The sequence below is a fragment of the Malaclemys terrapin genome, chromosome 16, assembly GCF_027887155.1.
Source record: "Malaclemys terrapin pileata isolate rMalTer1 chromosome 16, rMalTer1.hap1, whole genome shotgun sequence".
NCBI classification, from domain to species: domain Eukaryota; kingdom Metazoa; phylum Chordata; order Testudines; family Emydidae; genus Malaclemys; species Malaclemys terrapin.
Genome location: NC_071520.1, coordinates 12,370,554 through 12,395,733, shown reverse-complemented (window position 1 = coordinate 12,395,733; position 25,180 = coordinate 12,370,554). Strand labels below are relative to the sequence as shown.

At 41.9% G+C, this 25,180-nt stretch overlaps 1 protein-coding gene across 4 annotated transcripts in view; it reads right to left on the bottom strand.

The window, feature by feature from the left end:
- Positions 1 to 1,825: 1,825 nt before the first annotated feature.
- Positions 1,826 to 25,180, bottom strand: part of RAB36 (RAB36, member RAS oncogene family) — a 30,690-nt gene continuing 7,335 nt past the window's right edge. For all 4 annotated transcript variants that reach the window (XM_054006880.1, XM_054006879.1, XM_054006881.1 and 1 more), the window contains 9 exons: positions 22,016 to 22,107; positions 19,030 to 19,095; positions 16,581 to 16,682; positions 14,950 to 15,014; positions 14,757 to 14,808; positions 13,610 to 13,691; positions 11,539 to 11,629; positions 10,866 to 10,985; positions 1,826 to 10,610 (listed from right to left, as the gene is read on the bottom strand). In XM_054006880.1, coding sequence (XP_053862855.1) covers positions 10,546 to 10,610; positions 10,866 to 10,985; positions 11,539 to 11,629; positions 13,610 to 13,691; positions 14,757 to 14,808; positions 14,950 to 15,014; positions 16,581 to 16,682; positions 19,030 to 19,095; positions 22,016 to 22,107 — 735 coding nt within the window. In that variant the 3' untranslated portion in view covers positions 1,826 to 10,545. The remainder of the gene's footprint in view (positions 10,611 to 10,865; positions 10,986 to 11,538; positions 11,630 to 13,609; positions 13,692 to 14,756; positions 14,809 to 14,949; positions 15,015 to 16,580; positions 16,683 to 19,029; positions 19,096 to 22,015; positions 22,108 to 25,180) is intronic.

The following is a 25,180-nucleotide window of genomic DNA, read 5'->3' as shown; positions in this document are numbered from 1 at the left end:
ATCTACGGCTTTGACTAAAAGACACACATACTCATTGTTTAAAATAATAGGCAATCAGCACGCTAACTTCAATTTATTGTGACAAAAAGAGGCATCACATTGGTATTCGTTCTGAGAAAAATTACTACACCAGCACCTTAGCCTTGTCTTCGGATGGCCCCCAATCACCACCCTTCTCCACACTCCCTCCAACAAAATTCCCCACAGGAGACAGGCATTGTTGCCAAATGTACTGTGGGGGATTCACCAGCTAGTTCCAGAGTTAATATATCTAGGAATGCGACAAACAGCCTGCATTCAAAACTGATACAGTTGTCCTCTTTCCTGACATATTACTCACTATATAAAAGGCTTCTTCAAAGCAACTAGGCTTTTTGTTAGAATTAAACACACACAACTAAAATCTAGGCCAGAGACATGAACGTCTGTCCAAGAAATTACAAATGAACAGTGGTGTTTACTTTTCAGAGAATTGGAACCCTTTCCTTGTGTTCCCCTGTCTAAGCAATTCATCAATAGTAACATGATCTGAGTTTCATTTTTACAGAATCAATTATTAATAATGGACTCTGTGCTCAGGAAATCTCAATGGGGCTTTCGAGGCAGGCCTTGCAGCATCCATCACTGACTGGGATGGATTAGGCTCTTTCTGAAGGCTATTTATTGTCCTGCTGTTATAAATGTGATTCTTGGAGCTAGAAGAGATATAAAATTGTAGTGACATCAAGTTACTGTGTCATTTCTGTTACTAGAAAACAAAAGGCAGTTTTCTTCCAAATTCAGTATTCCCAATATACAGAAAAGGGAAGGGAGGAGCCCTCTGGAACCAAATCTCACTTTCCCTTGAGGCCAAGGCACTGTGCGGTTTTATAGGACCCATACTCTTCATAGACATAAAGTGGGAAAGCTGCCTCATTTGATTTTCAGAGCAATATCATAGCATTGCTGAAGAGTTTTTGCACACAAGTCTAACAATAATAAAAGCAACATTTGCAGGGCAATTTAAAAAATATTCTTCTTCCCAGCTTTGTCACTGACTCATTGTGTGACTGAGGGCAGGTCACTTAAGGCCTGATTTTAGAACCATTTTTAGAGGCACAGTTTTCTGTCTGTAACAAGTTATGCCCATACCTCAGCATCAACAATAAATTGCCAGGAAAAAGCATGAATGAACCTGGGGATATAAAATTTTAGGGCCCAAATTATTTCAGGCACTATGCCCACAAAAATAGGGGGCTAGTTTGAAAACCAGGCCTGTTATCATTGTGAACTTGAGTTTACACCTCTGTAAAATGAGGCTAACACTACTCACCTACAGTACAGTACCTCAAAAGGGGGCTTATGTGACAATTAGTTTATGCTTGCAAAGCATGTTGGTTGCTTCTGCTGAAAGACATCATATTTTATATACATATATCGTATCCTCCAGTATAGTGAGCCACCCCTTCTATTCAGCCATCCAGTAGTGATTCAAACCCAGTAATCACAAAGAAGTTAGATGCACTGTCCACTGAATAGAATAAGCATGGTTTAATCAGGGGTAGGCAACCTATGGCATGCGTGCCAAAGGCGGCATACGAGCTGATTTTCAGTGGCACTCACACTGCCCGGGTCCTGGCCACCGGTCCGGGGGGCTCTGCATTTTAATTTAATTTTAAATGAAGCTTCTTAAACATTTTAAAAACCTTATTTACTTTACATACAACAATAGTTTAGTTATATATTATAGACTTCTAGAAAGGAGACCTTCTAAAAATGTTAAAATGTATTACTGGCACGCAAAACCTTAAAATTAGAGTGAATAAATGAAGACTCGGCACACCACTTCTGAAAGGTTGCCGACCCCTGGTTTAAGGGAGCATTTATTAGTCATCGTCATGAAACAGTTTTGAGAGATAAACAACTACATGGAATATAAGGTCAAAACATGACATATTTGGATCGATAACTACACAGGCACACATATTCACCTCCTCCACCAAATGGTGCACTCATTTTCTGTGCCAACAGGACTGGCATGGTTGCCAATAACAGCCTTGTTTGAAGATGAAAGGAAGACAAACAAGTCCCAAGAGAAGTTGCATACATACAATTCCACAAGACTGTTCTAATTTACGTTGTGAGCAAAACAGTATATGGGAAATACAAAGGCAGTTTTAAGCCACATTTCTCCTCATTTTCGCCCCCATCCCTATCTAAATGCAGGAATGGAATAACTGAGAATCAGGCCCATTGTGTCTGGTTATTTTTTATATTACCAAAAGTCTCTCTGTTATTTTCCTTGGTACGTTTTGAGGCGTTAGGATTCAATTAGATTCTTACATTCTTACATTCAGCCTGTTTACTGATGCATGTGTAGTGACTACATAATGGGGTTAATAATTAGTAAGTGTCCTACGGTCTTCTGTTTTCTTTCCCTCCAAAACATTGTACTAGGAGTATACTGGACCTTATGGAAACATTCTGCTCTCACTTATGCTGATGTAAATTCAGAGTGATTCCATTGGCTCCAGGGCTTTGTGGACATCAAATTATTGGTGAACAAGCTTTCTTGAATGGTGGTCTGATGCCTTGGTTTGATTCTTGAGGGTGATTCGTTAATTGACTCAGAATGTTTATAGTAGTTTTTTATGGCTCTGAGTTTTCCTGATTTCATGTTGGTGAAAGATTTACAATACCTCTTTTATGTTGGGGGAATACTGCCTATTAGGTACAGGACTTTGAATGTTACAAATCAGTGAGAGATTGCCTTGTTTAAATTCCTTCTTCCTGTCTAAAATTTGTTCCAGTAAAGAAGAGTGTAAGAATAATGTAGTGTATTATTCTTAGTCCATTTCTTTATGTCGATGTATGACCATAGATATCAGCTAGTTTCTTTGAACATACCCTTGGGTGTTATTTCTTGAAGTTTGCCTTGTACTTTTGCAGTATACACTGAAGTTCAATAAGCAAAACCAATCTGATCAGAGATTTACAAAAAACAATCATGCATAGAAAAGCGGTCTCACAAATACTCATCCAGCAGGTATGTATTTCAGTTATTTCTGACAATACCGTGCCATTTAAATCAGCAGGGACAACTAACAAGGTTTAAACAGGAGTCCCTATGACACCAAGTCAGGGCTGCCCACACAGCAGAAGACTCTCCAACACAGAGTTGCTCCACTCTATTTCCTAATTTATCTGAATTTCATTCAATCTATTCCGTGTTACATCGGCCTTGTTTTAACACATGATCATCCTAGCTCCTAAAGAATCAAACTTATAGGGGTAGGGCAGAAGGGCATTTGACTCTTGGAATAATAGAGGGAACTAGGGAAAGTGCATGACCCGACAAGCTCACCAGGCTGCAGCAATCACGTAGAGAGTGCTTGTTCTGCAACAGCCATTCAATTAAGAGACCTGCACACAGCAAGCACGTTAGGGTTTCTGTATTGGAAAACTCTCACTCTCTCTTTCTATGTAGAAAGAGTGCAAGTACACATAACACACACCATTTTGGTAAAAGTAATATGAAAAGAAGGACAAAAATGCTTCTCTACCACTAGCATCAAGGGATTGAAACACTTTCTCCAGTGAGGGCCGTCAAACTAATTATATGCCCAGCCACACTGTAGCATCTAACCTTACCAGCTCACAGTTATCTAGCATGGAGAGGGGTGACCAAGTTCACTACTTCGACTGTAACATGCTTCAAAAAAACATGTCCCATCTATATTATGAACAAAAAGAGACATTAGAACATGTCATTTATACTAGCTGTGACTGGTTAGACTTGTAGCGTAGATGGAATCTATAAAAAACAAGTAAAGGGGAAAGTGTATACCCACTTCCTCTTGGAATTACAGAATACATGGAATCTGATTTTCCTGTGCCTTGCACTTTCTGTTGCCATTCACACATGCACAAAGAGTGAAAAATTATAATATTCTGGTTATATATAAAGAGCTGGTACTATTTTACACAGATGCATATGACTACATAAAGCACAAGGCCAAGAAGAATCAAGCCTTTGAAATGTTAAACAGAGATGGAATTAAACTGGAAACTTCAGATCTGGACTTCCACAAAGTTTCGGAATATTTGGATCCTAGGTTCTGGTTTTGCCCACCTGAAATGTCAAAGGCAGAAACAGTGACGCTAGATCAATAAAAAATCATTATCAGAATATTGCTATAACCTCATAAACTTCCTTTCCTATCAGTGTTTGTGTGTTCTCCTTTACTGTACCTATTACATAATTTCACAGCTTCCTCCATTCAATAGAATCTCCCTTTTTGATTTTTACCCTGAAGTTGTATCCATAGGACCAGATTCTGATGGCACGAGGAAAGATCTGCCACCCACTCTACAGAGAAGTAAAGGAAGTAGAGGGGAGCAGGATTAAGGTCTTCTTTCAGCAGACATGATATGCTTTAAAAAAAAATGATAAAAGCAAAATGTAAAAATGGTCTCAGACCCTAACTCATTAAACAGGAAAAGAACAATTACTTACTTGTAACTGGTGTTCTTAGAGATGTGGATGCAGAAATGTAGTCAATTCAGAGGTAGAGAGTGTGTGCGTGTGTGTGTGTGTGTGTGTGTGTGTGTGTCCCCGCGCTCAACATGCCGGAGCCAGACATGTTTTCCGCAGCAATACCTGTTGAGGTGATGCACATGGCCTGTGCTTCCTTACGACCCCTCCTGAGGCTACATAAGGATGCTGCTGCCCCCATCTACCTCAGCTCCTTTGCACCAGCCAGTGGCCTAAAACTCTGATGCAGAGGGGATGACAGGTTGGTTATGGAATACACATTTGCACCCACATCTCGAAGGAAAAACAGTTACAATACAGGTAAGTAACTGTTCTTTCTTATTCGAGTGGATGCAAATGTGTATTCCCTTCAGGTGACTCACAAGCAGTATCATAGATGGCAAGGCTTGGACTCTATTTGAACAGTGACCTTGCTAAAGTTCGCATCTTCCCTTGAAGCTGCTGCAATCGCATAGTGACAAGTGAATGTATGTACGTACGTACATACGTATATATGTAGGACCAGGCAGCAGCCTTCTAAGTGTCCACAACAGGTACATCATTGAGAGAAGCTACCCATCTACGGACTGTCTGGTTCGAGACCACTTGGCCCTTCATCCTATCCTCATAATAAACAAAAAGTCAAGGAGAAGATCTAAACAATTACCTCTGTCTATGAAAAAGACCAATGCCAGTCTTACATCCAAGATATGTAAAACACTCTTCTTCCCAACTGGCATGCAGGTTCAGAAAGAACACAGGACCTAGGTATAGAATCTTATTAAGGTGGAAGGTTGACACTACTTTAAAAACTTTGGGTGAGCCATCTTGTCCTTAAAAAATGAGTGTACGGAGGGTCTACCGCTAATGCTTGCAATTTGCCAGCTCTCCTCACAGATGTGATGGCGATAAGGAAGGTCATCTTCCAGGACAAATGTGCCCAGGAGCAAATAGCCAAAAGGTTCAAATGGAGGTTTTTCCATGAGAGTGGCTAACACTGTGTTAAGGTGAACTGATGCTTTTACAGGTGGAAACAGACAAGTAATTTACTTGAGAAACTTTGTAGCCATAGGATTGGAAAACACTGTTCTTCCCTGAGTGGCAGAAATGGCTGCTAGGTGAAGCTTCACTGAATTTAAGAAAGGGCTAGAAGATTTGTCCTGGACACTCACCCTTATTGACTGAATCCCTTGAGCAGAAGTCAAAAGTGAAGAACACTTCCACTTAGCTGAATAGGTGGAATTAGTTGAGTGTTTCCTTCTGTTACGTAAAACCTCTTGGAACGTTATGAAGCCTCTCTTCCTTGTATGTCCATATCCCTTGGGCCCCCATGAACCACCCAGGTGAGCATCCCAGCCTAATGTAGAAGTATCAGTTATAACTGTCCTAGTTGGAAGGGAACAAGAAAAGGGATTCCCCGCACATACAATGTCCTAGTCCATTCACTACTCCAGAGTAAGACTACAGGAGGAACTTGGACTAACTTGTCCAGATGTCTGCTTGGTTGGTAAACCAACTTTAGCCATGTTTGTATGTAGAGGATGAAAATGCAGTCTGGAATGCATGGTCACATACACACATGGAGCCATGTGACGTACCAATGTGAGACATGCTCTGGCCATAGTGGACAGGTGACACCTGACGGACACACAAACACTGTAAATGGTCGAAACCTCTCAAGGAAGAAAGGCCCTCACTACCATAGAGTCAAGCAGAGCCCCAATGAATTTCAGCCTCTTCATGGGCACTAATGTGGACTTCTCTTTGTTCAGCATGAGCCTTAGCCAGTCAAAGAGATGGAGAATGAATTGAAGCTGATTGAGGACCTCACAGAGTGATGTGCCCTGGATGAGCCAATCATCTAGTAAGGAAAGATATGTATCCCAATCCTTCTCAAGAATACTGACACCTCTGCTATGCATTTCATAAACACATGAGGAGCTGACAATAGGCCAAAGGGAAGAACGGTATATTGATGGTGTCTCCTCACTACCATAAATCTGAGGAACTTCCTATGACTTGGTATCATTGTGATGTGGAAGTAAGCATTGCAAAGATTGAGGACAGCAAACAAATTGTTCCAATTCTGAGGGGGGAGGATAGATGTCAGGGAAACCATGTAGAATCTCACTTATTTAGTGAGCTTGTTGAGACCGTAAAGGTTCAAAATGGACCTTAGACAACACTTGGACTTGGGAATTAGAAAATGTCCAAATAAAACCCCTTTCCTTGAAACTGTATGGGAATTTCTTCCACAGCCCTTACAGCAAGCAGCATCTGGACCTTTTGAAGGAGCAGAGGCTCATGAGTTGGGTACCTGAAAAAGGACGGGGAAGGGGGAATGGAAAGGAATTGGATTGACTATCTCAGTCTCAAGGTACTTAGGGACCACTTGTCTGTCATTATCCAGAAAGCGAGATAGTTTGCTCCCAAATGGAGAGACAATAGTGTGTGGGTTGTGAATAACTAGGTTGCTGTCCTCATTGGAAAAGTCAAAAGGCAGATTTTCCTTGCAGATGTCTGAGAATGGGCCTGCTGGATGGAGTCTGAGCTAGTGGACCTTCTTCTCTGAGGTCTATGCGTACTTTTCAGCATGTCAACTTGCCTGGGTGGTAGAAAGGATTTCTATAGTACTGCTAGGAGTACTAGGTATGCAGGGAGTTGTGTCTCTTTTCTTGGACACTGGGACATAAACTCTTTAAGAAGCAGAGGGTTGCTTGAAGGTCTTTTAAATGAGTGCAATATTTCATCAATTTTATCTGAAAATAGAAAATGCCCAAAGGGAAGGTCTTCTATACTGTTGTATGTTGCGGGCTATCCCAGAGTTATATAGTCATGAAACTCTTCTCATTGCAGAGGCCATTGTTCCAGAGGAACCATCTGCAACATCCAAGGTAGACTGAAGAGATGTCTTTGTGACCAGATGGCCCTCTGCCAAAAAGGCTTTGAACTCTTCCTGGGAGTCTTCAGGGAGTTTATTTATAAATTTTGACAAGCCTCCCAGGTATGAAAAATCATACTTAGCTAACAGCACCTGTTGATTAGCTATTTGCATTTGGAGAAATGACTTAGAATAAATCTTTCTGCCCAAGGCACTCATTCTTTTCAGTTCTCTTTCTTTGGGTGTTGACATGAACCTTTCTTGCCTTGACTTCTCAATGGCAGCCAAGATTACCAGGGAGTTTGGAGACAGCTGAGAGTAAAAGACACTTGAATCCCTGGGCAAGCATACGATCATAGAATATCAGGGTTGGAAGGGACCTCAGGAGGTCATCTAGTCCAACCCCGTGCTCAAAGCAGGACCAATCCCCAACTAAATCATCCCAGACAGGGCTTTGTCAAGCCTGACAAACCTCTAAGGAAGGAAATTCCACCATCTCCCTAGGTAACCCATTCCAGTGCTTCACCACCCTCCTAGTGAAAAAGATTTTCCTAATATCCAACCTAAACCTCCCCCACTGCAACTTGAGACCATTACTCCTTGTTCTGTCATCTGGTACCACGGAGAACAGTCTAGATCCATCCTCTTTGGAATCCCCTTTCAGGTAGTTGAAAGCAGCTATCAAATCCCCCCTTATTCTTCTCTTCTGCAGACTAAACAATCCCAGTTCCCTCAGCCTCTCCTCATAAGTCATGTGCTCCAGCCCCCTAATCATTTTTGTTGCCCTCTGCTGGACTCTTTCCAATTTTTCCATAGCCTTCTTGTAGTGTGGGGCCCAAAACTGGACACATTACTCAAGATGAGGCCTCACCAATGCCGAATAGAGGGGAACGATCACATCCCTCGATCTGCTGGCAATGCCCCTACTTGTACAGCTGAAAATGCCGTTAGCCTTCTTGGCAACAAGGGCACACTGCTGACTCATATCCAGCTTCTCGTCCACTGTAACCCCTACGTCCTTTTCTGCAGAACTGCTGCCTACCCACTCGGTCCTAGTCTGTAGCATTGCAATGGATTCTTTTGTCCTAAGTGCAGGACTCTACACTTGTCCTTGTTGAACCTCATCAGATTTCTTTTGGTCCAATCCTCTAATTTGTCTAGGTCCCTCTGTATCCTATTCCTACCCTCCAACGTATCTACCACTTCTCCCAGTTCAGTGTCATCTGCAAACTTGGTGAGGGTGCAGTCCACACCATCCTCCAGATCATTAATGAAGATATTGAACAAAACCAGCCCCAGGACCGAACCTTGGGGCACTCCGCTTGATACCAGCTGCCAACTAGACATGGAGCCATTGATCACTACCCGTTGAGCCCGATGATCTAGCCAGCTTTCTATCCACTTTATAGTCCATTCATATGCTCATGCTTCTTTAACTTGCCGGCAAGCATACTATGGGAGACTGTACCAAAAGCTTTGCTAAAGTCAAGGAATAACATATCCACTGCTTTCCCCTCATCCACAGAGCCAGTTATCTCATCATAGAAGGCAATTGGGTTAGTCAGGCATGACTTGCCCTTGGTGAATCCATGCTGACTGTTCTTGATCACTTTCCTCTCCTCTAAGTGCATCAGAATTGATTCCTTGAGGACCTGCCCCATGATTTTTCCAGGGACTGAGGTGAGGCTGACTGGCCTGTAGCTCCCCGGATCCTCCTTTTGCCCTTTTTTAAAGATGGGCACTACATTAGCCTTTTTCCAGTCATCCAGGACCTCCTCCGATCGCCATGAGTTTTCAAAGATAATGGTCAATGGCTCTGCAATCACATCCGCTAACTCCTTTAGCCCCTTGGATGCAGCGTATCCGGCCCCATGGACCTGTGCTCGTCCAGCTTTTCTAAATAGTCCTGAACTACTACTTTCTCCACAGAGGGCTGGTCACCTCCTCCCCATGCTGTGCTGCCAAGTGCAGTAGTCTGGGAGCTGACCTTGTTCGTGAAGACAGAGGCAAAAAAAGCATTGAGTATATTAACTTTTTCCACATCCTCTATCACTAGGTTGCCTCCCTCATTCAGTAAGGGGCCCACACTTTCCTTGACTTTCTTCTTGTTGCTAACATACCTGAAGAAACCCTTCTTGTTACTCTTAACATCTCTTGCTAGCTGCAACTCCAAGTGTGATTTGGCCTTCCTGATTTCACTCCTGCATGCCTGAGCAATATTTTATACTGATAGCTATTTACAGATTTAATGAAGTTAAGAGCTAACTATGTAGCAGAAAAAAAAACATGAGGAGAACCACATGGGAAGTTGCGACTCAGGCCATGAGTGATAAGAAGGGACTGCGGGGGGTCAGGGTGGCATCAGCCTTATATAGCCTTAGGAGGAGCCATGAGGAGTCTCAAGGCATGTTTGTCACTCTGACGAGTACTACTCCAGCACACTGGTCACACACACACTTGAGTGGAATTCTGGTCTGCATCCATTGGAAGAAGAATATGTATAGACTTAAAAATTACAACGGATCGACAGATATCCTGAAACCAGATATCCTGATCCCAGAAACAAGAGGAATTTTTCTCTCAGCGCTATCATGGTAAACTGGGTGTGCTTGAGTGCAAGTCAGCATAATTTTGTACAAGGATGTTGTGTTTAAAAGACAAAACAGATCAAATACACCACAATAATCAGCACTGCCATGTGTTTTCTGCTTCCACAAGAATGGGGCCAGGACTTCACTGTCCAAGATTCTAGAGTTCTGGTGGCTACCAAGAAATAAAACAAGTACAGAACATTTTTTTACAGGTCCTCCTGGTAGTAGGCGGAAAAGGTCGGTTGATTCCATCTCCTTGAGTAAAGACAGCTTGCCATCCCTCAGGTGATCACACAAGCAATCTCCCCATTGCACAGGGAAGGTTTATGTACCATTGTGCCGCCTGCACAAGGAGAGCACAAAGCAAGGGGTGGGAGAGAGATCATCTGTCTGAAGGGAAGTTGCTTGAATCATTTTCAGCTCCTCCATTCTTTCCTGAAATAAACTGACTTTTCATCTCTCAACTGGAAGCTGCTTGAGAGCTTTCCCTGCTGCAGATGCGCCATGCAGGTGTACGCACATGCAGATGGAGGTGTGATGCTTGCAGAAATGACTGGAAGCTAGCAGCAGTTCAGGCTGGCTTGGCTGTTGCTTTCTGGAGTCTCCAGTGAATTTCCTTCTATTTCTGTAAATGAGGAAACCAAAGGGTTACATAATTAATCCATGTAGGATCCACCTTCCTGTAATAAAGATGACAGAGACCAGATTCAGCCTTCAGTAACACTCGTGCAACTACACATAAGAACCAAGATAGACAGACAATGAGGTCAGAGAGGTTGCGCTGGTATAAATGAGGCAGAATTTGGCCCTCAAGAAACATCCGCATTCCCCCAAACTTTTAAGTGATTGAAGTGGACAGAGAGAGTGAAGCTGAACGTACTGATGAGGTTTCCTGCCCCAATCTGGGCCATGCGACCATTGCTCTTCTCCAGCTCCTTCAGCATAGACTGTTCAAAGGCCAAGGCAGCAACTCGAGAAAAAAACTCCTTTACATTTTCCCCTGGGAAACAGGAGAGAACCACCATGTTTTACAAACCCACGGCTACGCACGATCAAATATACAAACATAACACAAACTACTGGTCAAACTGGAGAGTAAAGTCATAGTGTGCCACCCTAAAAGTGCTCCCCACACAGTGACAGTATATCCTGGAGACCCACCACCCCATGGTGACATTTTCTCATTTCCCTCCTTCAACCACACATACAAATATATTTTTGATGAGCAGCAGCAGAGGAAACGTGTGGTGCAATATAGCTTCCTATGGCCTCAGTTTGAGCACTGATACACACACACAAGCACTTGTGCACCATCATCTATGAATAAACTTAGACAATGCATACAAATACAATGCACGTTTCTGCAAACATGATTGTACAAATGTACATACAGACATGTAGAACCATTTAGAAACATATATCCTCAAACACATATATAGCCTAGTGTGCACATGATCAACTGGTGTGCACACAATCGGGGAAGTAACTTGATACCCTCTTTCCCAGCAAGTGGAATTGGCCACACTCAACCAGTCTCCAGTGCAGTGACTAACCTGTTTTTGCTGAGACAGACCAGTATTCAGCCTGCATCTCATTGGCAAAGCGAATGGCATCCAGTTCTGTCTGCTCACATGCGGCACCTGACTGAATAAAACAGCAGGGAATCACTTTGTCTGCAACATACAGCAGGCACAATACTCCCAGATTATATCTGGGGTAACAGTAATGCAAAGATGCTACCAGTCCCTACATTGTGAGACTTCCAGCTTTCACAGTGGCCAGTCCTTTCTTTTCCTGGCCTTGCCTTAGAGCTTGTACACTAGGATGTCCCATATATCAAGACAGAACTAGTGAAAGAAAACAGCAAGATAGATATTTTACAGGGAAACTTTTTAAATATAATTCTCCCTCTCTATTCCACAGCAGTGAAGCATCAGATAGCAGAAGTGAACACATTAACAATATGGGAGTCTAGAGAGCTATCAAATGCTGCCTTCAGGTAATAATCTGTATTACCATAGCGGTGAGGAGCCCTACTCATGGACCAGGACCCCATTGTGTTAGATGCTGTACAAATACAGAACAAAAGAGATGGTCTCTAAATAATTCTAAGCAGAAAATTACAGGAGCCACCACACAATAGGGCATTAGTAATTGTGATGGTCCTTTCTCCTTGCTCTTCCTCCTCCATCGGTCTCATGTTGCTCTCCTGATTTCACTCCTCTTTCTAACCCTTTTGTTTTTGCTGTTTTCTCTCCCCCCCCCACTTTTTTGCTCTCTTGCTAGTCTTTTTTTTCCTCTTAATCTGCTTTTCTGTTATTGCCTTCTTTTTCTTTCCCTTCTATTTTCATTTTATTTATTTTTAATTTCTTGTACATTTTCATTTTAAAAGACTTTCTCTCTCTTAACTTGCTCTCTATGGTCAACTGGCTATAGATAGAAATTGACTAGTATTGTGTAATCCTAAAGCCCCGTCCTGCAAAGTGCTTAATTTAAACATGTGAGTAATCCCAATAAAGTCAACGGAACTACTCAAATGTTTAAAGTTAAGTATTTGCATAAGCAGCAGCAGGATCAAGACCCAAGTCAGTTTCTCATTGCCACTGGCTCCATGTATTAACAGCTTCTCACTGCTTCAGCCACTGTTCACTGGCTTACAATTACTCAAAGTGCATCTGGGAGAGTGATAGATGATCAGCAAGCACCTCAAGAGTATTTATAGGTGGGGAATCTAATAATCAGCCTTTTGTACCTGCTGACATCTTTCCAGTTTTAATCCAATATTCTTCTGCCACACAAGACAAAGTCCCACATTCCTCCAAACAGAATTCCTTCTTACTTCCAGTTCCACCTGAGCCCATCTCTCGTGTCCCCTGACCTCTCAAACCTGTTTAATTTTTTCTGCTACCTACATTATCTGCTGCCCTGATACAGGCCAGAAGATTTTAAGAGCTTCACATGTTATAACTGATAGGAGCAAAGCCTTCTGGGATGCATTAGCACTCCTTCAGACAGCCAAGGAACTGATGGAAAGTAAGTGGGCTACGGAGCTTTAGGGATATGAGTAGCATTGCAGGCAGCAACTGAAAGAAAATATAGCTAAACAGCAGGAAAGGGTGTTTACTTTTGAATCTTTAAATTGACAGGGTGGTGGCTAATGAAGGAGATAAACTCAAGTCTGAAGAGGCCAACTGCTCCCTCCTCCTTTTGCAAATGACCCCCGCAAAGAAGCAGGGGGTGGGGACATAACTGAGCTTTTAAATCCATTGTCTACATAGCAGTCTTTAGGGGTGTTACCCTGGCACTGAATCTTCTCAGGTCTTAAACTTTGCTGTGTGTGACTTCAGGTGTGTTTGGTAAAGCTGTGCCTCCAACAGAACAGGGAGTGATTTGGTGACCTCCATCTCTCTAGAAAATGTTCACTCTGCTCCATTCTGTGAAGCTTACTGCTCCACGTCTACATGACTTCTCTTTGCTTTGGTAATTATACAGTTTGTTTCTCAAGATCTTTGCAGCAGCTACCACATGTTTTGGGGACTCAATATCTGGACTTAACTTCAAATAGAAATTCGCTGAAATGAGTTAGGGGAGAGACATTTTATGAACCGTCTTTGTCCTACTTACCACTAAATCTTTTTTTGTTCCAACCAGAAAGATGAAGCTGGACCCTGGCTCATTCTCCCTCAATGCATCCTCTAGCCACTGCCTGAAACACAAAACAGGAGAAGTAAGGTGTAATTAGAGAGGAAGAAAGAGGGCAAAGAGGAGCGAAAGAAATAGAGGTTTATGGAGGAAAAGGGAAAGGGACAAAGAAACCAACAACAAAGAGAATGAGAGAAGAGGAAGATGCTGATGTGTCGTGTGTCTTTCCCACTAGAGAATAAATGGCTTGGAAGCTATTCTAGCTCATCTGGATACACACTTACCATCCTGTGAAAGTAGTTCTTGTTTCAGCCAAGCTTGCCCACTTTAGAATGTAAGTCCAACAGTGATCAGAGCCCCTAGAGAAGGAATGCAAAAGTGCCACACTATTCACCCACAGCAAGGGATGTGGCCAAAGTAATGGTGACACAGCCCAGAGATAAGGAATAAGATGCAAGAACAGGAAGAGAGTGAGAAGCAGAGGGAGAATGAAAAAGATGAAAAAGAATGTTGAAGAGAAGAAGAAAGAGTGAAGGAAAGCGAGAGAAACTCCCACTGGGGCAAGAATCTACTCAGCCACATAATGGAAAAAGATCACTATGAAGCTGTGCCTGATTCTTATCTCACACCAGTTTTACACCTGTGAAACGCCATTGATTTAGGTGGAGTCATCTTTGAGTTACCAGTGTAAGTGAAAGAAAAATTAGGCCCCCAGACTTCAACCTTCTACTAAGCAGAGACACTATTTAATAAAATGATATTTGTACATGCTGCAGACACTGCAGTACTTATGACTGATCTGTGCAAGGTAGTCTCTCCAGTATCCCATTCCCTCCCCTTTACAGCCCACATTCTGCTTTAAATCTAAGTACCAGAATCATTTCTATCAGAATCATCACTACAGACAGTACTGGAGTCAGAAAATGCTATTTGGTAAGTAGAAAACCTAGGAAATGAGTAACATTTGAGACACTAAATTATTCAGACACATTGGCTAAATCCACCCTTCATTTTTCTGGCTTAGTAAGATACCTTCACATAAAATCAAGCCCAGTGAATTTTAATTCCCAGTTCAGTTTTATGCCGGAGACCTTTTACTAAAATCTCAAAGACTTGGCCAGGAACTTACTTCGTGTGTTCCAAAGTCTGGATATCAGCCAGATCAAACACTGTTATAATAACTGCAATAAAAACAGCACAGAAAAAATAATTAAATGAGACAGTGAATTAGAAATCTTACGGGTTCAACTCAGCTCCTGAAGCATACAGTGAGAGCACAATTAATTTGATCCTGACTGTGAAGCGCTTTCTGACTTACTCACCCTCTGCTCCTCTGTAGTAAGCAGATGCAATGCACTTGAACTTTTCCTGACCTGCTGTGTCCCATCTGTGCAGAAGGAAAAGAGAAATTTCAGGTCAATCAAACCCAGTGCAACCTGAGCAAACACACTAATGAAGCAACAGACTGGTACAAGTTGGAGAAGAATGTGATACCAGAGAAGTGTTACCATCTGGAATATGTTACCCATTAAGCTCTGTTAGACATCCTGTAAAGTGTAAAGCACCATTATTTTAATCAAGGCATTTTAACCCTGTATTTGCTATTCTCAGCACAGACATGATTTAGCCTTGGGGAAGTCATTTAGGCCCAGATCCAGAAAGGGTCTTAGGTGTTGCAGTGCTGAGCATCGCAGCACCTAACTTTTAGGTGTGCAGAAAATCACAGTAACACCATTATGAGCCACAAAACCTGAGTTAGACGCCTAGACTCCCTGTACTATCTCTGACTCAGTGACTATTTAAGTATCTATCCACAGTGAAAAAGTCACTGGGGGAAGAGACAGATAGATTGGTTCTGTAGCCAGTGGTTAAAGCAACCACTTGAAGGAGATGGGAGATCCAGGTTCCAATCCCCCTGCTCCAATCGCTCTTTATTTATCCAAGCTAGAATAGCTTCAGCAGGAGAGACTGAAGGAGCTCCGAAGCTCAGTGGCTAGAGCACTCTCCTGAGAGGTGGGAGACTCCCCGTTCAAATCCTTTCTCTCACCCCAGCAGAGTCCCAGGCACGTGTACTAACCATTGGGCTAACAGTTATAAGTGGAAAGCACTACTTCCTCCTCCAGCAAAATTTTGAATGGGACCCGATACAATAGGTGGTCTCTGACCAAGCCTAGTGGATTGGGCCCTGCACACGATTTAAGCAGAACACCTATCTTCCCCTGGTTTGTAGATTATCTGAGGTTTAGGCAGGAGATAGCCATCCAGACACTTAGAATGAGGTAGAAGTGTGCATGCCCAGAGGCAGAAACTTAAGTGCTGAGGGAGCTTTCACCCAGAAAACTTTAGAGCCAAGTGAGTTTAGGCATCTACAGGATTTGGCAAGAGTTTTGTGGATCACAGTAGAGCCAAAACTGGAATCTGAAGATGAAATTTAAGCACCTAAGTCTGCGGTTTGTGGATCTGGGCCTTAGTGCTTGATCCTACGCCACCGAGAGCTTTGCCACTGACTTCAATGGGTGCAGGAGCAAAGCCCGAATCTCATAAAACCGAACAGTGTGCTCATTTACATCCATGTACTCCCACTGAAGGCAACAAAGTGGGACAGATGTAGCCCAGGATATAATTTGCTGTTCAGGCTTCATTCAATCTTACAGGAAAACTGAGTAAAAAGAAAGAACCCAACTAAAAAAAATCAGACATGGTATCTAAGGTGAGTGTGGGTGGTACAATTATAAAGCTTTCAAAGACAAGGAACCCAACAGAATGAGGTTTATACTAAAATCCTGAAATTCTTCAGTGTCCAAGAATAGCAGGTGTTTCTCATACTGCACTATGTTGTGTGGAATATAAACCAGAGGTTTTGATACCACTAAAGCCTGTAGCAATTCAAGTTCTGTTCAAACTGTAGGCATGCAAGAAAGAAAACAGCTGGTACTATAATGTTCCAACTTACATCTGGAGACTATATGGCACTCCAGCTATTTCAAACCGTTCAATTTCAAAATCCACTCCAATGGTTGCCTTGTAGTCTCGGTCAAAAATATCTTTACAAAACCTGCAATGAAAAAAGTATTAGGAGAAAGCCAAAAGCATCGTGTTTTTTAAATTTCATATCATGCCTCAGTATTGTGCAAGGTGTGTTATATAGGGAGGAATTAAATAACTGTATCAGAGGGGTAGCCATGTTAGTCTGAATCTGTAAAAAGCAACAGAGGGTCCTGTGGCACCTTTGAGACTAACAGAAGTATTGGGAGCATAAGCTTTCATGGGTAAGAACCTCACTTCTTCAGATGCAAGTAATGGAAATCTCCAGAGGCACATATAAATCAGTATGGAGATAACGAGGTTAGTTCAATCAGGGAGGGTGAGGTGCTCTGCTAGCAGTTGAGGGGTGAACACCAAGGGAGGAGAAACTGCTTCTGTAGTTGGATAGCCATTCACAATCTTTGTTTAATCCTGATCTGATGGTGTCAAATTTGCAAATGAACTGGAGCTTAGCAGTTTCTCTTTGGAGTCTGGTCCTGAAGTTTTTTTGCTGTAAGATGGCTACCTTTACATCATATTGCCCACATATCTACACCAGCAACACCATCACAGGACCTAACCAGATCAGCTACAACATCACTGGCTCATTCACCTGTACGTCCACCAATGTGATATATGCCATCATATGCCAGCAATGCCCCTCTGCTATGTACATTGGCCAAACTACGCAAGAGGATAAATGGACAAAAGTCAGATATCAGGAATGGCAATATACAAAAACCTGTAGGAGAACACTTCAATCTCCCTGGTCACACAATAGCAGATGTAAAGGTAGCCATCTTACAGGAAAAAAACTTCAGGATCAGACTCCAAAGAGAAACTGCTAAGCTCCAGTCCATTTGCAAATTTGACACCATCAGATCAGGATTAAACAAAGACTTGGGAAGCTTATGCTCCCAATACTTCTGTTAGTCTCAAAGGTGCCACAGGACTCTCTGTTGCTTTTTAAATAACTGTGGATCAGAAGATTTCTATTCAGTCACATCATATTTCAAAAATATTTACCAAATCAATGAGAAACAAATTGGTAATGAAGAGGGTAGTTACTCTGAGTAAGGATATAGTAAATGAAACAAAGGGAAAACTATAGTGGGCTTATTTAAGGGTATGTCTACAGTGCAGCGGAGAATGAGCCTCCCAGCCCGGGTAGACAGACTTGTGCTAACAGGCCTTGAGCTAGCATGCTAAGAATAGCCATGTGGCTGTCGTGGCCCCAGCAGAGACTTGGGCTAGTTATCCAAGCTCAGATCCAGAGGGTCGGATGGACTTGAGAGCCTGTGTTGTCTCCCAAGCTGCAACATCCACATTGCTATTTTTAGCATGCTAGCTCGAGCCCCACTCACAGTGAGTCTGTCTACCTACGCTGGGATACGTGCTCCCACTTGTAATGTAGACGTACCCTAACAGACCCCCAGGACTGGAGAAAATCAGAATAAACTATTTTTTGACTATCAAAGAAATTAAAACCATGGAATACTTTATTTATAAGGGATATCTGCTAGGTGGCAAATATAGATGAATATGGATCACGTTAAGTAGAGAAAAAATTAATTATCCAAAAGGATGAGAAACCATCCATCTACTTCTTACCAATATTGAGGAACTGACTGAAATTGTGAGGGTAGTAACGAAGCTATAGTGATAACAAGCTACTTAAATTCCATATCCCGATACAGTCATCACATCATAAAGTATAGAACTGGCCTTAGTATTCTGGGAAGAATCAATGAAATTAATGCTTTGGTTAGTACACGTGCCTGGGACTCTGCTGGAGTGAGAAAGGATTTGAAGGGGGGGGGGGGGTCTCCCACCTCTCAGGAGAGTGCTCTAGCCTGAGCTCCTTTTATTGGGGTCAGTGAATAGGCAAGATCTTTTAAAAACGTTTTTAAGGAACAATTCTCCAAAGAAGACTGAGAATCTGAGGGCCACTCCAGCCCTCCAAAGGAAATGTTGAAAGCCCCATATCTTGGATCATTTAAAACGAGACTGGTCAAAATATTTGAGAATATACCATAGAGGGAATAATCCTACACTGCCAAAAAGGATTGATCAAGATGCTAACAGGGATTTTCTATGATGCCGTAGTGAATTTTAGTGCCTATCGTAGGTTTTCTGGTTTTCCTTCAGTTTAATGCCCCCAAACCACCTTGAGACAGACAATGTGGGGCACTGTGATCAGCAGAGGGGTGAAGAAAAATACTTAATATTTTTATTATTGATTTAATAGAAAACTGAAAGTCCTTACTACAATGAGGCAATCATCCTGAAAACATAGATGGTAAAGGAACAGAGTCCAGCATGCAGAGAAATTGCTATACATTTAAACAGCAAACCCAATCTGCTGAGATATACCGTACCTGTTGATGAGGCTGGTTTTCCCAACATAGAGGTCTCCTACCACAACCACTTTGGATATTTTCAGCCTGTAACAAATATTTTGTTATTGTTCAATACTGTTAATACTAGGGCAGGTCTACGCTACAGCCTAAGTCAATATAACTTACGTTGCTCAGGGGTGTGAAAAAGTACCCCTCCCCTGAGCGACGCAAGTTTGGTACTGTCCATACCGGTGCTATGTCAGTGGGAGATGCTCTCCTGCCAACATAGCTTCTGCTTCTCGGCGAGGTGGAGTAATTGTGCCGACAGGAAAGCACTCCCTCATCGGCATAGCACGTCTTCACCAGACACGCTGCAGTTGTGCTGATGTAGCTCTGTAGTGTAGACTTGCCCTTAGTTTCAATATTCTTACCATATAATGGTGATTTAGGCTCCTAGCCAGTAAGCTGTAATGCACAGGCAGAGTGGTATGTTTTCGCAGAATGTGTGCAGCAGCAAGAGTCCGCCCTAGCTTAATCAATTGCAGTATCAGAGCCTGAATTTGCAATTACTAAAGGAGGAGAAGGGAGGCCCCTGAATTTGTAATTGCAAAAAGAACTGAATACTGTGACCAGAGATAAATAGTGTGCTTCTTACGTTGTCCAGTTTTTCTTAGATTGTAAATTCTTTGGGGCAGAGACTCTCTCCTACTAAGAATGCTTGTACTGTGTATGTGTGTGTGTGTGTGTGTGTGTGCAGGTGTGAGCATTTGCACATAACGGCATACAAGAATCTGTGTATTTGTGAGCATGTGGAAATGTGCGGCCTCAATCCTGCTGCCACTAAAATCAATAGCAAGACTCATTGACTTGAATGGCACAGCATCGGGTCCTGTGGATCTGAACAAGAAAATATCTGCTAATGACTAATCTACTGTGAGATTTATCTCTGGAGAAAACACAGCGTTTAGTGCCAAAAGATTTCCTGACTATTTGGAATAGTATTAATCTGAGGCTGGCTTCAAATAATCCTCTTTGCTCTGGATCCTCCCACAGGAAGCAGCAGATGGGCTTTAAGTGACTCAAGTTGTACTCTTAAAATTGTAATTTCATATGTCTTTAAGGAGCTGCAGTGGGTGGGTAACTGTGACTGTATTCGATGAACCAACCTCTGAATGATAATTTAGTGTCTCCTGTGTGTATGCTACAGTAATACCTTAGTAGATTTACTAGTTCTATACTGACTTTTTAAAAGAGAAACAAATTTTATTCAACAATATATCAGGTTATATCACAGCTCCATGAAATTCTGATCCCTGATTATTAACTGCTGATGAAATCAGCTACATTAAAGGCAAAAGGAATCAAAAGAAGAATATAACTGTTTGAGTATGTGACTTCCATTAACTCCTAGTAGAACAAAATACTCTGGGGCTCCCACACTGATGGAACATGAACTGAGACCTAATATATGGTCCACCAGTCACTGAACTGCTCACACTATCTTGTTGCATCCAAAGAAAAATATTCCACATTAATAACAATAGGAAAGGAAAATAACAGCTGTTCAGGACATATAGTGCTCTTGTTTTGCATATATGGGGTCAAACCATCAGCTGTCTACCAAGAAGCAGCATAAGAATGGTCTGATCTAGTGACCATTGAAAAGAGAGGGCTTTAATTTTATTAAGGAGCCAAAATAAAAATCCTTTTAGCCATTCACTGGGGCCAGATTAAATGAAAGGGGAGTTGCGATAATTCTTGTAAAAGCAATAATGTCTGGGTTACAGATGAGAAGAATATTTCTGTTCAGTAAATAATATTTTGCCAGCATGCTGAAGATTCAGAAAATGACCCTGCTACCTGCAACAGATGTACAGCAAAGAAAAAGTAGCAATACAGGGCCATAGTATCCCCTTCTATCCTCAGTTTTTAAGCAAGACTCCCCAGTAAGATGAATGAGGAGTTCTGCTTAAAGATGGATATAGCTCAATAAAATTAACAAGTTTTGTCTTTAAGAATAGTAAACTACATTTTGAGTACTCAAAATACAGTTAGTTTCCCTTAGAGAGAGATTTTCACACTGGAGCAAACCCCCCCAAAAGAGAATATTTGTATCATTGACATATTTTGCCCATAACTTTCTCAATTTTATTTTTAAACTATTTATTGTAGTTGAATAGGGATGATCTCCCTCACAGCTCAGCTCTCTGAATTGACTCAGCAATGAAATCATAAGGCTGAGTTTGTGAAATTTAACATTATTATTTCACTGAAAGAACAAGTAAAAGGAAATCCTGCTCTGGGAGAGATGACATTTAAAAAAAAAACAATTCAAGAAGCATTATGAAAGGCACAAGAAAATTGATTTGCATTTCTCAGCACAATATATTCTTCTTCTCCAGAATAATGCTCCAGCTTTAAGGAGAAGGTATAAAATGTCAGTTTTTCTGAAAGAAATAGTTTTGAAGGATTACAGCCAGATTCCTAGGCAACTCCATTGACTGAAAATGGAGCCACTCCACATTTACACCAGTGTAAATGAAAACAGAATTTGGCCCAAAAAATTGTATTAATTACTGGTTTTCTATACTCAATCAGTATTGGTATCAACTGAGAGGACGACAGCAAGGCTGCATCTATCCTATTCCCTCCTGCTAATTTTGAACTTGGTTGTCCTGCTGGTGTGCACAGGATAAACAGACTTCCATACCCATTTAAAAATAATGGTTGACCCTTTGGACTTGGATGACCCTGACCACGGTTGACCCAAGTTGTTGAATTTGGCTGACCCTGTCTACATCAGCAGGAAAAACGACTTCAACACCAGTTTGTGGGAAGCAGAGGGAACTGCATTGGACAACTATTGTCAAACATGGCTGAGAATTCCAGTACAGAGACAGCTTAAGTGGCCTAAAATACATGGAGGCAGGGGAGAAGTGAGGCTAAGACACTAAGGAAAGTGGGTATATACAAGAACTTAAAATAATTTTTAAAATGTAAAGGCCAGTTTATTACAGAGACTCACCCAACTGTCCCAGTGTTGCGTTGCTGACAGGCACTCCTGACCAGTGCATGGAAGTGGTCTTTGAACTGGAGACAGGCCTCTGGCGTATACCACTGCAGATAATACAGAGCAGTCACTTGGATATATTGTGTGATGATGTCTAATATGTAAGGCGTCCAGCCAGACAGGAACAAATTAACAAGGTGATGAATTTGAAGCCCTCATCAAGGACAGGTAGGGGAGAAAGATTCCCTGGATTAACAGGCAGTGAGGCTACACCGTATGTGGGTTTGTCTACACGTGAAAATTAATCTGGAATAAAACAGGGTGTGAATTTAAAGTGGATTAACTATTCCAGATTAAAAGCATCCACACATGGAGTTAATCAGGAATAACTTCCCAAGAAGACCAGCAGCTTCCTCTTCAGACAACAAAAGTATCTTCTCCATCACTTATTTTATCACTTTTTTGAGTGTAAGCCTCCTTCATCATATAAATCCCTAGATAAACTCCACAGTACACAAGATATCTCTGTATTTTTTGTTTGGTGTTAAAGATTCAGGAACTTTAATTTCCCCCACAAATGAAAAAAATTCAGTTGTGGTCATGCTATCCATCAGGTCATTTTTACGACACTGTCTTTTATACCTCATCTTGTGCAGGGAGCTCTTTCTGTTATGACTGATTTCTAATAAAGCAGGCTTGATTTCCCTTCCCTTCCCACTCCCACAACCCTCCCAATTAATCCCTGCTATTTCTTAAATTCAGTTATAGTATCATGAATTTAAGTGTCCCTATCCTGTTTGCCAGAAGCTGGGAATGGGCGACAGGACGGATCACTTGATTATTACCTGTTCTGTTCATTCCCCCTGAAGCACCTGGCATTGGCCACTGTCAGAACACAGGATATTGGGCTAGATGGACCACTGGACCCAGTATAGCTGGTCTTTTATTCTTACTGTTATTGTACACTGCTCTGACTCTTGCATGATTTAGGCAAAAAGAACATGAGTACTTGTGGCACCTTAGAGACTAACAAAATTATTTGAGCATAAGCTTTCGTGGGCTACAGCCCACTTCATAAGATGCATAGAATGGAACATATAGTAAGAAATATATATACATACAGAGAATATGAAAAGGTGGAAGTAATTAGCCAACTGTAAGAGGCTAATTAATTAAGATGAGGTATTATCAGCAGGCGAAAACAAAATTTTGTAGTGATAATCAAGATAGCCCATTTTAGACAGCTGACAGGAAGGTATGAGGATACTTAACATGGGGAAATAGATTCAATATGTGTAATGACCCAGCCACTCCCAGTCTCTATTCAAACCCAAGTTAATGGTATCTAGTTTGCATATTAATTCAAACTCAGCAGTTTCTCGTTGGAGTCTGTTTTTGAAGCTTTTCTGTTGCAAAATTGTCACCTTTAAGTCTGTTACTAAGTGACCAGAGAGGTTGAAGTGTTCTCCTACAGGTTTTTGAATGTTATGATTCCTGATGTCAGATTTGTGTCCATTTATTCTTTTGTGTAGAGACTATCTGGTTTGGCCAATGTACATGGCAGAGGGGCATTGCTGGCATATATCACATTAGTAGATGTGCAGGTGAACGAGCCTGCGATGTGGACTTTGTCCTCATCCACAATTATTTCATATTTGGGGACAATATATACCTTTAAGTCAGTGGCACTGCTATGGGTACCCGCATGGCCTCTCAGTGTGCCAACATTTTATGGCTGACTTAGAACAACGCTTCCTTAGCTCTTGTCCCCTAACGCCCCTACTTTACTTGCGCTATATTGATGACATCTTCATCATTTGGACCCATGGAAAAGAAGCCCTTGAGGAATTCCACCATGATTTCAACAATTTCAATCCCACCATCAACCTCAGCCTAAACCAATCCACACAAGCGGTCCATTTCCTGGACACTACTATGCTAATAAGCGATGGTCACATAAACACCACCCTATACCAGAAACCTACTGACTGCTATACTTACCTACATGCCTCCAGCTTCCATCCAGGACACACCACACGATCCATTGTCTACAGCCAAGCTCTAAGATACAACCGCATTTGCTCCAATCCCTCAGACAGAGACAAGCACCTACAAGATCTCTATCAAGCATTCTTAAAACTACAATACCCACCTGCTGAAGTGGAAAAACAGATTGACAGAGCCAGACAAGTACCCAGAAGTCACCTCCTACAAGACAGGCCCAACAAAGAAAATAACAGAACACCACTAGCCGTCACCTTCAGCCCCCAACTAAAACCTCTCCAGCGCATAATCAAAGATCTACAACCTATCCTGAAAGATGATCCCTCACTCTCACAGATCTTGGGAGACAAACCACTCCTCACTTACAGACAGCCCCCCAACCTGAAGCAAATACTCTCCAGCAACCACACACCACGCAACACAACAAAAACACTGACCCAGGAACCTATCCTTGCAACAAAGCCCAATGCCAACTCTGTCCACATATTTATTCAAATTACACCATCATAGGACCTAATCACATTAGCCACATCATCAGGGGCTCGTTCACCTGCACATCTACCAATGTGATATGTGCCATCATATGCCAGCAATGCCCTTCTGCCATGTAGATTGGCCAAACCGGACAGTCTCTACACAAAAAACTAAATGGACACAAATCTGACATCAGGAATCATAACATTCTAAAACCAGTAGGAGAACACTTCAACCTCTCTGGTCACTCAGTAACAGACTTAAAGGTGGCAATTTTGCAAAAACAGACTCCAACGAGAAACTGCTGAGTTTGAATTAATATGCAAACTAGATACCATTAACTTGGGTTTGAATAGAGACTTGGAGTGGCTGGGTCATTACACATATTGAATCTATTTCCCCATGTTAAGTATCCTGACACCTTCTTGTCAACTGTCTAAAATGGGCCATCTTGATTATCACTACAAAAGGTTTTTTTTCACCTGCTAATAATACCTCATCTTAATTAATAAGCCTCTTACAATTGGTATGGCTACTTCCACCTTTTCATATTCTCTGTATGTATATATATTTCTTACTATATGTTCAATTCTATGCATCTGGTGAAATGCTCAAATAAATTTGTTAGTCTCTAAGGTGCCACAAGTACTCATGTTCTTTTTGTGGATACAGACTAACACGGCTGCTACTCTGAAACCCATG